The sequence below is a fragment of the Macaca mulatta genome, chromosome 1 (genome assembly GCF_049350105.2).
Source record: "Macaca mulatta isolate MMU2019108-1 chromosome 1, T2T-MMU8v2.0, whole genome shotgun sequence".
NCBI classification, from domain to species: Eukaryota; Metazoa; Chordata; class Mammalia; order Primates; family Cercopithecidae; genus Macaca; species Macaca mulatta.
This window is the reverse complement of record NC_133406.1, coordinates 32,324,302-32,341,840: the sequence shown is the minus strand read 5'-3', so window position 1 is coordinate 32,341,840 and position 17,539 is coordinate 32,324,302. Positions and strand designations below refer to the sequence as shown.

The following is a 17,539-nucleotide window of genomic DNA, read 5'->3' as shown; positions in this document are numbered from 1 at the left end:
TCAATAATTAGAACCTTACTGGCTGCTAACACTATGTGCCAGGTACTACGGTAGGGAGAGAGAGAGAAGAAATAAAACAACCCACAAGGAAAATGAACTTCAGTGTACAACTCAGAAAAGCAGATAGAATATCCCTTTTCAGTGAGTGCACAGGGTGCAAGGTATGACAGGAGCATATAGGAGAAACAGCACCTACACATTTCTAACAGTGCTCACATCACTGACTCATGTATGGCTGTTTACATGGCTGTCTCTCAAACTGGACTGTTATCTCTTTGACGTTGTCTCAAAGCTTAACACAGTGCTATGCACATAGGAGGTATACATGGTTAAGTGAACCACTAAATAAAGGTATAACAGAAATAATCACTGCATTGTTTTTTGTTTTTTGAAACAGTTAAGAGCTAATTAAGGCTGGGAGTGGTGGCTCACACCTGTAATCCCAGCACTTTGGAAAATCAAGGCAGGAGGATCACTTGAGCCCAGCAGTTTAAAATCAGCCAAAACAACTTAGTGAGGCTCCCTCTTTACAAAAAGAAAAAGAAAAAGAAAAGGAAAAAAATAGCTGGGCATGGTGGTGTACGCCTGCAGTTGTAGCTACTTGGGAGGCTGAAGAGGGAGAATCACTTGGGCTCAAGCATTTGAGGCCGCAGTGAGCCGTGATTGCACCACTGTACTCCAGCCTGGGTGACAGAGTAAGAGAGACTATCTCAAAAAAGAACAGAAAGGCTGGTCACTGTGGTTCATGCCTGTAACCCCAGCATTATGGGAGGCTGAGGTGGGAGGATTGCTTGAAGCCAGAAGTTCAAGACCAATCTGAGCAACAATGTGACGCCCCCCCGCCCCGCCCCATCTCTACAAAACACACAAAAAAATTAGCCAGGTGTGGTGGCATGCACCTGTAATCCCAACTACTTGGGAGGCTAAGGCAGGAGGATCATTTGAGCCCAGGAGTTTGAGGCTGCAGTGAGCCATTATCATGCCACTGTAGTCCAGACTGGGTAACAGAGAGACCCTGTCTCAAATAAAAATAAAACAGGGTTGGACGTGGTGGCTCACGCCTGTAATCCCAGAACTTTTGGAGGCTGAGGCGGGCGGATCACAAGGTCAAGAGTTCGAGACTAGTCTGGCCAATATGGTGAAACCGTGTCTCTACTAAAAATACAAAAATTAGCCGGGTGTGGTGGTGGGCATCTGTAATCCCAACTACCCAGGAGTCTGAGGCAGGAGAATGGCTTGAACCCAGGAGGTGGAGCTTGTAGTGAGCCAAGATCATGCCACTGCACTCCAGCCTGAGTGACAGAGCAAGACTCTGTCTCAAAAAAAATTAAAATTAAAATTAAAAAATAAAACAAAAATTTCAAAAAAGAAAACAAAAGAGCTAACTAAGTACTCAGCTAGACTCTAACCTGATTCCATCATCATAAGAACTTAGTATATGGATCTAAGGATAAAAAGATTTAAAAATAAATTCCGTATCGTATACATATACACACATGAATGTATTTAATTGTCACAAACATACTGAAGGTTATGCTTATAACTATGTGGGATTTCATCTTCCCCCAATATATTAAATATGTACAGAGTGTGTATAATTCCCATAGGCACAATGCTGGGCTTGAAATACAACAGTAAAAACAGAAATAGCTGGCCAGGCATGCTGGCTCACGACTGTAATTCCAGCACTTTGGGAGGCCAGGTGGGTGGATCACTTGAGGTCAGGAGTTTGAGACTAGTCTGGCCAACATAGGGAAACCTCATCTCTATTAAAAAAATACAAAAATTAGCTGGGCGTGGTGGTGCGCACTTGTAATCCCAGTTACTTGGGAGGCTGAGGCATGAGAATCACTTGAACTCCAGCCTGGGTGACAGAGTGAGATTCTGTTTCCAAAATAAAAAACAACAGACATAGGGAAGTTATAGGTTACTGAGAGATTCATTAAATAATCACAAAAGTAATTTTCTATACCATTAAGAGGAAGAGAGAAAGTGGAAGGCACAATCAAGATTTCTCCTAGTCTGCAGTAAGGAAAGAAAAGACTTGTAAAAATCTTTGTGTCTCAGTCAGTATCAGATAAAGGTTATATTAGGGGTATGTGGAGGGAATTCATTGAATTGAACTTAGATGGAAAAAAAACCTTTATTTTCCTGAACCTCTAACTGAAATTTATCAGTTCCTTGTATTATAAATGTAGCCAATAATCCACTGTGTTATTTGTGATTCTACCACCGATATCACAGATTTTTCATTCACATTATATGTATTACATATATCTCAAAATTATTTTGCAATTATATTAGCCTCACTACCATTTCTTGCTATTTAATGTGTTTAATAAAGAAGTTCTTATTACTGTATCATAAATCTGATTTCTATCTGTTTTTGTAATTGTATTTTTTTTTCTTCTGAGATGAAGTCTCGCTCTGTCCCCCAGAGCTGAAGTGCAGTGGCGTGATCTCAGCTCGCTGCAACCTCTGCCTCCCAGGTTCAAGCAATTCCCTTGCCTCAGCCTCCCAAGTAGCTGGAATTACAGGTGCATGCCATCACGCCCAGCTAATTTTTGTATTTTTTTGGTAGAGACGGGGTTTCGCTATGCTGGCAGGCTAGTCTCGAACTCCAGACCTCAAGTGATCTGCCCACCTCAGCCTCTCAAAGTGCTGGGATTACAGCGTGAGCCTCCACACCTGGCCTATTTTAGTGTATTTCAATACAACTGATTTCCTTTGTAATCTTACCTATCTTATTTTATGCATTTAAAAATATTTTTTTCTGATAAGAGGTCCATGGACTTAACCAGACTGCCAAAGGAATCCATGACTCCCCCCAAATTTCTGCAAATCCCTGGGCTATAAATATAGATCAGGTTGAGATAACAATGTTGGCATACCCTAGAAACATTGGCAAGAGATTTCTGTTTCTATTTACCTTTGGAAGGGATGGGGAAAAAAAGAGTGCCAATTCACTGTAAAGTTCCAAGTAAAATTAATAATGGTAAAAGACCGTTTGGTAAGTCTGAATTTTCAATTTTACTGCATTTTTCAATGAGTATATGTCATATTTTGATGATGCATCTGTGGATGTACAATTTTTGTGAATATTATGTAAATGTGCTATTGAGAAACACAGTGCTTATATATTTTACACAGCTAACCTAACCATGGTGATCATATGAAGGGTCAGTTAGGTCAATTATATATGTGGTAGATTATTGTTCAGCAAATATTCACTTTCCCCTCTCACAACCCCTATTGTGGAGTACACTTTCCTTTTCCAGTATGTTGGAAGTGGCCTTTTGATTTGTTTGGTCAATGGAACATGGACAAAAACCAAAGCGTGAGGCCAGACATGGTGGCTCATGCCTGTAATCCCAGCACTTTGGGAGGCCAAGGTGGGCAGATCACTTGAGGTCAGGAGTTTCAAACCAGCTTGGCCAATACGGTGAAATCCCGTCTCTACCAAAAATGCAAAAATTAGCTGGATATGGTGGCACATGCCTGAAATCCCAGCTAATCAGGAGGCTGAGGCAAGAGGATTGCTTGAACCTGGGAGGCAAAGGTTACAGTAAGCCAAGATTGCACCATTTGCACTCCAGACAGAGTGAGATCCTGTTTCCAAAAAAAAAAAAAAAAGAATTAAATGGTGGCAATGCTGCCAGAAAAAATGTAAAAGTTATGAAAATATCTATCAAATTTGCCCTTAGACTGCTTCATACATTTATTAACTTACTGCCCCTCTTAAGGAAACTGAAACTAGAAGGCATATGGATTTCAGAATTCCAATGCAGACCAAGAGCATTAAAGGCCTTAAAATTGATAATGGAAGTTTTAAGTAAAAACAACAGTTTAGGTTAGTATTTTGCATTTTTTATCCTTCTTCTCCTGAACCAACTTTTTCTATTAACCAACTACAGTCCTGACTGTGTCGGATAAGAGGGCTTCTATATTTCAGCCTACTAGAAATCCTATTGTGGGCATTACAATTATAGGGCTATACTGTTTTATTTTGTTTGCTGTAAATCCTGTTTGTAAATAAGCTTGAAGTCCTTGCAATGAGTTTGAGTACTACAATTTGATTTCTTGTTGAGCTTGTGCACTGTGGTAAGTTTTGATGTAATATTGGTTTCTTGCTAGGCACGGTGGCTCACTCCTGTAATCCCAGCACTTTAGGAGGCCGAGGCGGGAAGACTACTTGATATCGGGAGGTTGAGACCAACCAGCCTGAACAACATGGAGAAACTCTGTCTCTACGAAAATTTCAAAATTAGTCAGGTGTGGTGGCGCATGCCTGCAATCCCAGCTACTCGGGAGGCTGAGGCAGGAGAATTGCTTGAACGTGGGAGGCAGAGGTTGCAGTGAGCAGAGGTCATGCCATTGCACTCCAGCGTGGGCAACAAGAGCAAAAACTCTGTCTCAACAAATAAATAAATAAATAAGTTTCTCTAATAATTTAATCATCATTTTATTTTTATTGTTTCTAAGATGGAATCTCACTCTGTCACCCAGGCTGGAGTGCAGTGGTACAATCTTGGCTCACTGCAAGCTCTGCCTCCCAGGTTCATGCCATTCTCCTGCCTCAGCCTCCTGAGTAGCTGGGACTACAGGCACCCGCCACCATGCCCGGCTAATTTTTCGTATTTTTAGTGGAGATGGGGTTTCACCGTGTTAGCCAAGATGGTCTCGATCTCTTGACTTCGTGATCCACCTGCCTCAGCCTCCCAAAGTGCTGGGATTACAGGTGTGAGCCACTGCACCTGGCCTTAATCATCATTTTAAATTTCTGTTAACCAGGCCAGGTGTGGTAGCTCACCCTTGTAATCCCAGCACTTTGGGAGGCTGAGGTTGGAGGATTACTTGAGCTCAGGAGTTCCAGATCAGCCTGGGCAACATAGTGAAACCCCATCTCTACAAAAATTAAAAATTAGCCAGGCATGGTGACATGCACCTGTACACCTAGCTACTTGGAAGGCTAAGGAGAGAGGATCACCTGATCCCAGGAGGTTGAGGCAGCAGTGAGCAGGAGACTTGTCTCATCCATTCATAAATAATAAAAGAATCAATTTGGAATAATAACTAACATACACATGCTACTTTCTATGTGCTAGGTATCCAGTGCTTTACATATATTGACTGAATTAATTTTCTTAAGTGCTTTACATAAATTACTGATTTAATTTAAATTTAAACTTAATTTTGATATAATATTACAGGTACTACTAACATGATTCCTGTAAGAGTTACAGAAAGAGGAAAGAAACACGAAACATGGCTTGGCAGTTAAAGATAGGTTTACTTTAGATAAAACATGAGAGGGGCTTCTGGCCGATTTCGGTCAGGAGCACTTTCTCTTACAGACTCCAATTTTACAGATGAGAAAAATGAAGTTTGCGATTAAGTAATCAGCCCAAAGTCGTAGAGCTAATTGCGGGTGAGGCAGGATTGGACCCAGGTAGTTTAGTGTGAGTGTGTGCTCAGGGGCTCTGCTCTATACTATCACAAAACTCACCTAACACTATTCGGTCAGATGCTCACCAAATAAATTTGGAGTTGTGATTCAGATGGTAGAACTATAAATGTGGATGCTGTGTAGCAGCAATATTCTGCCATAGAAATAAAGAAGCCGAGAACTTGGAGACAGAGAAATAAAGTAGATGTCAAGAGAGAAGTTTTCATTAGATGGCAAGAGATAGGGAGAATGGTTGCCAGCGTCAGCCCAGTACCAGCTCTGTTGCCTAGACGAACTGCCCTTGTATTTAAAGGAACACACCTTGTTGTCCAAGTGATAAAATTCCTTTCTTGTTTAAGATAGCACAAGATTTTATTACTTCTAACTATAAGAACCTTAACTCATCAGAATTGATCAACCAAATGATTGGTTGGATGCTTGAACTGAACTGAAATTGATAAAGTAGTGCCAAAATATGTACTTGCTATGTAACAATGAGAATAAAAAATATTCAGATAACATTTTTTAAAAATATGGATGAATCTTAATTGTTATGTTTATTCTAATCAATATTTGAAATGTATATCTAGTAAAGATTTAGAAAGAACAGTATTAATTTTATTGTTTTCCCCATCTCTGACATATGGAATTGCTCTGAATTTTGTTTTTTAATTTGGCATGCTTGTTGAAATCTGTGCCAATCCGATAAGGAGGAAGTAATTACAGAATGCTTACCCTCATCTCCCATTTATAGAACAGAGAAACTGTAGCTCCAAGAAAGAGCTCCCTTCCTTTGCTGGCACAGTGCTGCTATTTTTGTTTCTGTCAGTTAAGAATATCTATCCAGTGCCAATATAGTATACCCATGTGTTAGTCTGGTTAAATGGCTTTTGTTAAAGGACAGCGTTCTAACCATTGGACAATCAATTATCTTACCGTCATACTGTGACCTTGAATTTCTAGATATGGAACATGGTAAAGCCAGAATAGGTCATTTTTCCTCCATTCTATTCTTGATAACCTAACTTTCTCATTCCCAAAGACTGTTGACACTACAACAATCTCCACTTTTGTATGGCTGGAAGCTTAATTTTCAACTTATCTCAATCATTTACTCTTCTCATAACATCAGTTGCTGCTTCTTCCTAAATAATATTAATGTATATATCCTTTGTGAGAACTAACCAACATGTGTAGACTAATTTCTTTCTTTACACTGCCAGTGTCAAGTGTCTAAGTCCAGACACTTGTCATCTCTTTTCACTTGCATTGCTCCAATGTCCTTTACAATTTTTTTTCCTTTGTCAATGTGGGCCCTGCCAGTCCATTACTGCAAGATTCCTGCTGCAGTAATTGATCTCATCTACTCATCAGAAGGTTTGGCCTATACATACTCCCTTCTATTGGTTCCACATTGCCTTCCCACTGTCCTGAGCTCAAACCTAAGATCTTCAGCACCATCTTCAGAGCAGAAGGCTTCAAGTTTCCTGTAGGACTGATATCCTGATAGTGATTCCCTAATCAAGCAAAGTAATTCTCCAGGGTAACCTAACTAGTCCATTTTCTCCTTTTGTCCTCCCCATTCCTTCTCCTGCATCTCCAGGGTGCCTTATCTATTCATCCCACTTCTTCCTTTAGACCTTCTCCAAATAGTCTGAGTAGCTCCTCCCTTATTAGAAAAGGAGACAATTAATGATAGCTTTCACTGTGCTAAATATTTTACAAGTGCTCTCAAATAACCTCATGGTAATCCAATGAGGTAGTACTATTATGTCTCTCAGTTTTCAGATGAGAAAACTAAGGCTGGGAGAAATTAAGTAGCTCACTGGTAAGTAGTGAATTGAAAACTTGAACTGAGAACTGTGTAACTTTAAAAGCAGGTGTGGTGGCCCACGCCTGTAATCCCAACACTTTGGGAGGCCAAGGCAGGTGGATCACTTGAGGTTAGGAGTTCGAGACCAGCTTCGCCAACATGGTGAAACTCCGCCTCTACTAAAGACACAAAAATTAGCTGGGCATGGTGGTGTGTGCCTGTAGTCCCAGTTACTCAGAAGGCCAAGGCAGGAGAACTGTTTGAACCTGAGAGGTGGAGGTTGCAGTGAGGAGAGACTGAGCCACTGCACTCCAGCCTGGGTGGCAAAGCCATACTCTGTCTCCAAAAAAAGAAAAAAATAAAAAGTTCTATGTTCTGCTGGTAGTGACTAGGCTTTTGTTTAGTTTATCATAGTAAACAATATTGGTCTAGGTAATTTCTTATTTTGCTTGTGTGTGTATGATATGGAAGACCTAAGAAGTTATGCTTGGCTTCCTTATTGTTTTTTCTTACCTGTAATTTATGTAAAGGGATCTGTGATTTTCTTCCATCATCATTCATTTTAAGGACTCAACAGGATATAATCATATTTTCCAAAGTGTGGATAGAGAGATTTCTGAGTTCAATTTAGTGGGTCATAAACAATGAAAGCCTTTAAACATTTAATAGAACAGAAAAATCCCTTTCATAGGTAACATATGGCAAGAGTAGGTATTGTTCAGTCAAATTTTCTTTCGGTTTTGTGTGTGTAACAGCTTGCAATGTATATTTTACTACAGATTCCTATCAAAAACAAAAAAGTTACTTATGAATAAGAAAAAAATGCAGTATCCACACCTGAGAACCACTGCATTTAATGGGATTTTTACCATTCAAGGAATCAAAACACCTCCCATTATGAAACAAAGTCAAATTACAGAAAGATATTTAATTAAGCCTGTACTAAGAAAGTTTCTAAATACCCTTAATAATAGTGAACCCAAACCTAAGGAGGATTTTATAAGTTAGCAAGAGTGTAATTTGCTTCACAGTGCAGTTATCAGATTGAGAAGCAATTTCATACTAGAGAAAATCTGAGAATTTCTTTTATTTGATTTAAAATGTTCATCTTGGCCAGGTGTGGTGGCTCACACCTATAATCCCAGCAGTCTGGGAGGCCGAGGTGGGCAGATCACCTGAGGTCAGGAGTTCAAGACCAGCCTGACGAACATGGAGAAACTCATCTCTACTAAAAATACAAAATTAGCTGGGCATGGTGGCACATGCCTATAATCCCAGATACTAAGGAGGCTGAGGCAGGAGAATCTCTTGAACCTGGGAGGCAGAGATAGCCATGAGCTGAGATCATGCCGCATTGCACTCCAGCCTGGGCAACAAGTGCGAAACTCCATCTCAAAACAAAAAAACAAAATGTTTGTTTGATGAAAAAATGTTCATCTCAGAGCAAAAAATTCAATATGGAATTAAAAGCAAATGAGGTCGGATATGGTGGCTCACACCTGTAATCCCAGCACTCTGGAAGGCTGAGGTGGGTGGATCACTTGAGGTCAGGAGTTCAAGACCCATCTGGCCAACATGGTGGAATCCTGTCTCTACTAAAAACACAAAAATTAGCTGGGCATGGTGGCTAGCACCTGTAATCCCAGCTACTGGGGAGGCTTAAGCAGGAGAATTGCTTAAACCCAGGAGGCGGAGGTTGTAATGATCCCAAATTGTGCACTGTACTCCAGCCTAGGTGACAGAGCGAGACTCCACATTAAGAAAAAAAAAAAGCAAATGATATATATTTTTATCTTGCACAATTTTAGTATAACTTTTCCAAATGAACCAAAACCAAATATTACCTCCAAAAGACTATTTTAAATTTCAAATCTGATAAAGAAAACTAAATATCTTCAGAAACTTTTATAATTTAACACCCCAAGATCTGCATTATTTAAAAGTTTGGTATATAAAACAGTATTATGTGTTTCTATCAGAACTCCAAGGCTTTTGCATATTAGTCAACAAATTCTATTTTAAAATGAGCTACAGGGTTAGGAGTGGGATTTCCCTTTGGTGCGCTAGGGTTGCAACAAGGCATAATATACATATAATCTACAAATGAAAGATTATTTCCTGGTAAACACATTTATATTAATTCATTCATTTTTTTCTCCCTCCCAGTCTCTTTTGTGCGTGCGTCCATATAGATACACACACACAACGTCCTACACTTACTGAGCATAGGATGTTCCCTATGACTTGTTCACTGTCCACCTCTTCAGCCACCGCTGTCCTCTACACTCTGCTACTTCACATCTCTGTATTTGTTTCTTCTCTCCTTTAGCCTAGAAAACTCCTGTTAGTTTTTGAAGACTCAACTCAGACCTCTTAAGAGGCTCTTGGCTGGGTGTGATGGTTCATACCTGTAATCCCACCACTCTGGGAGGCTGAGGTGGGAGGATTGCTGGAGCCCAAGAGTTCAAAACCAGCTTGGGCAATATAGCAAGACCCCATCTCTTAAAAAAAAAAAAAATTAGCCAGGGGCAGTGATGTGCACCTGTAGTCCCAGCTACTCAGGAGAGGCTAAGGTGGGAAGATTGCTTGAGCCCAGGACTTTGAGGCTGCAGTGAGCTATGATCACACCACTGCACTCAGGCTTGGGTGTCACGGTGAGACCTTGTCCCAAAAAAGGAAGAGAGGGAGGGAGGGAGGGAGAAAGGAGGAAGGAAAGAAAAGAAAAAAAAAATTCAGAATTGTTTCATTTCTTTATGATGGTCCTGTCAAGATCCTCTTTTATTTTATTTTTTTCTGTAGAGATGAGGTCTCTCTATGTTGCCTATGGTGGTCGTGAATTCCTGGGTTCAAGGAATCCTCTTGCATTGGTCTCCCAAAGTGTTGAGATTACAGGCATGAGCCACAGCACCCAGCCATAATTCTGAATTCTCTGGATAAGCTTTCATGGTGGACTAAAATAAAATTTAAAGATTATCCACAACCGTGATTATCCTATCCTGATTCAGTTATAATGTATGTTATAGTTAACTAGGAGGTTGGCAATCATCTTCATATAATATATATAATTATAAAAACATAAAGTATATATATTATGTAAAGAAAGCATGCAACGGGCCAGATGTTTCTCTATTAACACTTCCACTTCCAGAAATATATTATGGGTTTTTTTGGTTTTTTTTTTTTGAGACAGAGTCTTGCTCTGTCTTGGCTCACTGTGACATCCACCTCCTGGGTTCAAGCATTTCTCATGCCTCAGCTCCTGAGTAGCTGAGATTATAGGCATGCGCCACTATGCCTGGCTGATTTTTGTTATTTTTAGTAGAGACAGGGTTTCACCATGTTGGCCAGGTTGGTCTCGAACTCCTGGCCTCAAGTGATCTGCCTGCTTCAGCCTCCCAAAGTACTGGGATTACAGGTGTGGTCCACCACACCTGGCTGAGTATATTACAGTTTTATATCTGTTTTGCTTTTTGCAAATCTTTCTGCTTTTTTTTTGTCTTCCAGCTGATTCTTTTTTTTTTTTAGACGGAGTTTCACTCTTGTTTGCCCAGGCTGGAGTGCAATGGCACAATCACGGCTCACCGCAACCTCCACCTCCCAGGTTCAAGCGATTCTCCTGCCTCAGCCTCCCTAGTAGCTGGGATTATAGGCATGTGCCACCACGCCCGGTCAATTTTGTATTTTTAGTAGAGATGGGGTTTCTCCATGTTGGTCAGGTTGGTCTCTAACTCCCGACCTCAGGTGATCCGCCCGCCTTCACCTTCCAAAGTGCTGGGATTACAGGCGTGAGTCACCGTGCCCAGCCCAGCTGATTCTTTTAAACTGCATCTCTATAAAAGTGGAGAGAATATAATGAATCCGTATGAATTAATACTTATCACACAGTTTCAATAATTATCAACGCATAATCTACTGGTTAATTTTGAATCTCTGCAGACATTTCATCCATAACTATTTAATATATATCTCTAAATGATCATTTAAAAAATAATAGAATCAGCTGGGTGCAGTGGCTCACACCTGTAATCCCAGCACTTTGGGAGGCCAAGGTCGGCGGATCATGAGGTCAGAAGTTTGAGACCATCCTGGCCAATATGGTGAAACCCTGTCTCTACTAAAAATACAGAAAAATGGCTGGGCGCCGTGGCTCATGCCTGTAATCTTAGCACTTTGGGAGGCCGAGGCAGCGGATCACAAGGTCAAGAGATTGAGACCATCCTGGCCAACATGGTAAAACCCTGTCTCTACTAAAAATACAAAAATTAGCTAGGCATGGTGGCGTGCACCCGTAGTCCCAGCTACTCGGGAGGCTGAAACAGGAGAATCACTTGAACACAGGAGGCAGAGGTTGCAGTGAGCTGAGATCACGCCATTGCACTCCAGCCTGGGTGACAGAGCGAGACTGTATCTTAAAAAAACAAAAAAAACAAAAAAACAAAAAACAAAAAAAATTAGCCAAGCATGTTGGCGGGTGCCTGTAATCCCAGCTACTCGGGAGGCTGAGGCAGGAGAATCGCTTGAACCCAGGTGGGCAGCGGTTACAGTGAGCTGAGATCACATCACTGCACTCCAGCTTGGGCAACAAGAGTGAGACTCCTCTCAAAAAAAAAAAAAAAAAAGTAATATCAATGCACAAAAAAATTACATAATTCTCTTAATATCATTATTAAATGCCTAATGAGAGGTCAAATTTTTCCAAATTATCTTAGAGATATTTTTATATTTTGTTCAAATTAGCATTTAAACAAGGTTGATTTATTGCATCTGGTTGATATAACTGTTAAGTCTCTTAAAATCAATCTACAGCTTTCTCCTTTATTTTTTTAATTTTATTTTTTGTAATTTGTTGTTTCAAGAAATAGCCATGTTTTTAAGGTCCCTGTGCCTTAAAATAGAGAAGTAGGGCTTCATACTAGTTAGGTTTAAGTGTTATGATACACTCTTCGTTCTGTTGTTTTTGATGAGTCCTATTAAATATAATAAACAAGAAGTTACTACAATTGTAGTTAAAAAGTTGATTCTGGGGACCGGGCGTGGTGGCTCACGCCTGTAATCCCAGCACTTTGGGAGGCCAAGGCAGGTGGATCACCTGAGGTCAGGAGTTTGAGACCAGCCTGACCAACATGGAGAAACCCCATCTCTATTAAAAATACAAAATTAGCCGGGCATGGTGGTGCATGCCTGCAATCCCAGCTACTAGGGAGGCTGAGGCAGGTGACTCGCTTGAATCCAGGAGGCAGTGGTTGCAGTGAGCCAAGATCGTGCCATTGCACTCCAGCCTGGGCAATAGGAGTGAAACTCCATCTCAAAAAAAAAAAAAAAAAAAAAGTTGGTTTCAGAGGTATAAATTGTTGATATCTTAAACTCAATAGCCATTATAATGATGACATCTAAGAGAAGAAAAAATAAACACTTGCAAGAACTTCATTTTTTGATTATGCCAGGACATGCACACACGCTAAGATCCTTAGAGAATGGTAAATTTTTTTTTTTACAAATATTAAAGCCAAACTAAAATTGTACTGTTATTTTCCTAATAGTTCTTCTTAGTAATAATTTAAGACCTTGAAAGTTACCTGATTTTTGGGTAGCTCAATTATCAGTTGATGTTACGACTCACTGGTAGAAATCTTCCACTTCTATGAGCCCCAATTGTAAGCTATGTAAATATAAGTAGCCCCTACCTGATAATTATATACATATTTACAAGGCAGAAACTTAAGACAAAATGATATTTGGCACTATAAAATTCCTCTCAACCTCATTATATATTCCTCTCAACCTCATTAAAATGTTACAACCTAACATTTTAAGTATGTTACTGTTATATGAGTGTTTAATTATGTAAATAAATCTTTGAAAACCTGCAGACACAACACAAAGCCAACAGCAAGTTTGCCTCAGTTGCTACAGGAGTATAGATACCATGTTAGAAAAGAAAAGAGTCCCAGAGTAGTGTGCAAGGCACTACCTACCATAGACCTGGGCTTGCTGATGGCCACCAGACTAGTGAGGAAGTCTTCATCGTGCAGCTGGCTGAAAACATGGGCGTCATAGGCTACCATAATGGAGATTTCTTCCATCATCTTGCCAGCTGGCCTTTCCACAGCAGCAGCTGCTGTCCCAGCTCCAGACCAGACTATCCAAGGAAAAATCCTACTGCAGCTCAGTGCCAGTGTACACACCCACCTGAGTTCGAGGGGGTGGAGTGTCAAAAATCCAGAAAGAAAGAGAGAGAAAGAAAAAAAAAAAGCAGCTGCTATCACAGGCTTGGCTAGCAATTCACCCCCAGTAGGAAACTAAAGGAGGTTTCTTATCTATGCAGGAAGTATACACTATAAACACCTTCTGCATTCATAACAGAGAAGCTGGAAAATTTAATTTTTGGAAACCTTTAAACTTCAAAAAAGAAAAAATGTTTCCTAACTAGAAATATCCTATAGCAATAACAACAACAAAAAAACTGATTTGTGTTATGTTCTTGGTAATTAAAAATTTTCACAATAGCTCATCTTCTTACTGCAGTATTATTACATGAAGATTGTTCTTGGAGGAGAAGTAAATTTTCTTAGTGTTCTTACTGCTTATTTTTTCGTAATCTTAGAAAATAAACAGATGAAAACCATTTTAATTTCTCAGAATTTAAAGAATTCATAGTACAGTTACAAATGATCTCCTGAAGTATGAAAAAAAAATTTTTTTTCCACTCGGAGTATTTCTGTTAAAGAAAAAAAATGCCAAAACATAAAAATGAAACAGGGACAGCAATATCAATTAATAATCATTACTTCCTTTTCCTACAAAAAAAAAATAGGTATTTTAAGCATAATTTAGTTTTGTGTTGTTATTCAGAAAGTAATACAAGGGTCTCATTTATAAACTGGTTGTTTTGCTCCCATAGATAAAAGTTGTCTTTAAGGTTAGAGGTTTCTTTTAATTATTCAAATCAGTAGATAGCATGAACTGTTGGTACCTTAACCACCGGTAGTAATTTTTAAAATTACAGCTGGAGACCATAAATGAACTGCCATATTTCCAGATGAAAAGTTTGAAAGCTGCCCATAATCACCATTACAAAGTTGCTTGATCAGGAAATATAATGTATACTAATTTCATGGAAAAAGAATTAAGCAAATAAAAATGAGGGGAAGACAGATAAGGCTTCTCTGAAGTTGTTTTTCAATATTCCTAATTAAGCTAATCTCTTCCCTGCTTTTTCTAGATCATGACACTGCAGTACCATGAGAAATATTATTTGTTAGAACTAGAAATCAATTTAGCAATGTTTGTCTAAAAATCAAAAGAAATAAGCTACTGGTTGAAATGTTTAGTCTTCATTACCAATAACAGGATTATATTGTCTAAATTGTTTGCTTTTCAGAAAACAAAACTCAGAATGAGATCTATAGTGTCTATTTTCCCATGTTTTCCTAAAGTATTTTTTCATCTACAGTAACATGATTACTTATATAACACTTGTCCCATTTAAATGTAATTAGTAGAGTTTTACAACTGCTATAGCATTCTAGCTAAGAGCCAGCACAAGGAAGGAGGGAAAAGCACCTTATTGCTAGGAAACAAGCAAATCTAATAAGCTTATTTAAACAAAAAAATGAAATATTTTAAATAAATCCACAAGATTAAAACAGCTGCAAACTGTGTTTGACCCTTGCTGGAGTCAGTAAAGCATTTTTACTTCATTTTTGTTCGACAGTGCTGCTTTGTCTGTTAAGCATTATTTTCGTTAACATCTTTTTCCTGCACATTTATCCTGACGCTGACTAACCAGGTAAAAAGTAAACGATAATCAGGAGACAAGGCATTATAAGGTGTCCAGGCAGTTCATACCTTTTAAACTCCTTATCTTTTCAGAAGTACTTTAAAAGATACTGTGAACCTCTTCATGCATTCACTAGCACCAGAAGATTTCAGATTATCTTGCAACATTTTCTAGATGTGAAAGCAATTCCTCTTGCTTTCATATTTTTCTTTGCTACACAGTGACTCAGTGCTTCCACACACGGATATCTGAATAAGGTGCACTGACAAAGACACCTGTTGTGGAAGGTAAAGAAAGTACTTCCCACAATGCCTTACTCCCTGCTGGCAACCACCCAGGGGCAAACAAGAGTTATAACCGCAGTTGAGCAGCTGCCTCTGCACCCTGGGAGAGTGCATTCAGCCTAACTATAGGTAATCTTCTTGGTTACGAAGAACCCTTATAACCCAAAAGAAAAGGACCAGAAAAAAGTTTTAAATAGCACCTAGAGGTGCTGTACATTAAACTCTTAAAACATTTACGGCATCAGGCTATAAGTGTGCAAAAACATTTTTAGAAAAATAATCAAAGGCGTAAAAATAGTTTAAGTTTACGTACACAGAGAGTAATAACTTCAAATAATTCAGTCCTTTTAGAATTCTACACAGGTTCTTATATAAATGTTTTTAAAAGCTTCTATAATTTATAACTTTCAACAGACTGTTTTAATCAGCCACAGTGACTAGAATTATTAATAACATGTCATTTCTAAACCCAAGTGGTCCTCTATTGGAGCTGCAGTGCACAGATTTTCTTGAGCAAGGACACTCTAAGTTTGATTTGCAATCTTCACCTTTTGTCACCCTTAAAATGTTCCTTAAAGTTTACTTTTCAGAGTCTGGGAAGGAAAAATTCAAGGTTTCGTTTCCCCTTATTAGGTGTACTATATTTGTGGTTCCAACGAAAAGCATGCTCTTTGAAAACTGATGATAGAGAAACTGTCGCTATACTGTCATTTTCTCCAGTCTCAGAAATAACAGCTAAACCAATACCCTCCGAAACTTCAGAAGCTATTGTACACAGTCATGTTTACAAACTCTTGTTTTACCATCCCCCCAGCCCATTGATTCCCGGGGTTATTTACACCTGAGTTTCTGAGGTTATCACCTTCACACCACGCAACTGCATTGGAAAAAAAAAAAGAAGGCAGTGGTGTGGAGAATTACCTGAGATCAAGGGCCGTGGTGTGGACAATACCATTTGCCGCTAAAACTTTCCAGAAGAGTATCAAACAGGCAACAGAAACCAACCGCACTCCCGGTAATCAAATAGATGGTCCCCAGTTCAAGCAGGAACTAGCTAGCTGTCTGTCCCCGGGCAAGTGATTTAACTTCACTAGGTTTCAGTTTCCTCATGGTCATGTAAATTGAGAGGGAGAGAATAGATCCCTGGTTTCCACATGGGTGCAGAAAGTCAAAAGCAATGTGTCCTATTCCTATTTCCTTCCATCAAATAGGTTTATTTGATAGAAGATAGAAATAGGTTTATTTGATAGAAGCTATCAAATAGGTTTATTAGGTTTATAAACCCTTTCTGGATCTTATTAAGAAAATGTTTACGAACAAAATATCTACAATGATTTTTAAATGTTGTTCTGAGATTTTATACTGAGAGAGTATTCCATACTAGTAGCCAATTTTGCCTCAACAGTCATCCTTCTAGAACTGTTCTTTTTAACAAAAGCATACCTGGGTCATACTATGAGTATAAACCATCTATTCTCAAGTGCCAAATTTAGAAACAGCCGAAATAAAAATCAAGAAAAGCTTGAATAAGATGTGGCGGTTTTTCTATTGTTGTGTTCTCTGCAATGCAGCAAAGCAGTTTCATTATGGGAGTAGCATTTTTTTTATTCATCAGTCAAAGCAGCAAGTATAAAAATTATCTCACCTCACTGGGCACAGTGGCTCACACCTGTAATCCCAGCACTTTAGGAGGCTGAGGTGGGTAGATCACCAGGTCAGGAGTTTGAGACCAGACTGGCCAATACGGTGAAACCCGGTCTCTACTAAAAATACAAAAATTAGCCACGTGTGGTGGCGTGCGCCTGTAGACACAGCTACTCGGGAGGCAGGGGTTGCAATGAGCCAAGATTACGCCACTGCACTCCAGCCTGGGCGACAGAGCGAGATTCCATCTCGGGGAAAAAAAAAAAAATTATCTCAACTCAGGAGAGTAGCAGTCAAGACCCTTTTCCTATATTTCATATTCTACTTGTTGAATATTCTCATCACGTCAGCCACAAAATCAGGATCAGATGGAAAGAAGGACAAAACAACTATAAGAGAAATATGGTTTAGGCCAGGCACGGTGGCTCACGCCTGCAATCCCAGTACTTTTGGAGGCCGAGGTGGGTGGATCACGAGGTCAAGAGTTGGAGACCAGCCTGTCCAATATGGTGAAACCCCGTCTCTACTAAAAATACAAAAAAAATTAGCTGGGCGTGGTGGTGTGTGCCTGT

At 39.5% G+C, this 17,539-nt stretch overlaps 1 protein-coding gene across 11 annotated transcripts in view; it reads right to left on the bottom strand.

Moving 5' to 3' along the window:
- RABGAP1L (RAB GTPase activating protein 1 like) overlaps positions 1-17,539 on the bottom strand; it is an 800,696-nt gene that overhangs the window by 111,450 nt on the left and 671,707 nt on the right. For 2 of the 11 annotated variants that reach the window (XM_015123666.3, XM_015123684.3), the window contains exons 1-2: positions 15,108-15,303; positions 13,235-13,448 (exon numbers count right to left, since the gene is read on the bottom strand). The exons of 6 other annotated variants lie outside the window; for them this stretch is intronic. In XM_015123666.3, the coding sequence (XP_014979152.1) occupies positions 13,235-13,345 (111 nt within the window). In that variant the 5' untranslated portion in view covers positions 13,346-13,448; positions 15,108-15,303. Of the gene's footprint in view, positions 1-13,234; positions 13,449-15,107; positions 15,304-16,244; positions 16,388-17,539 lie in introns of those variants that run through there. 3 more of the 11 variants (XM_078000312.1, XM_078000314.1, XM_078000315.1) reach the window with 3 other exon arrangements.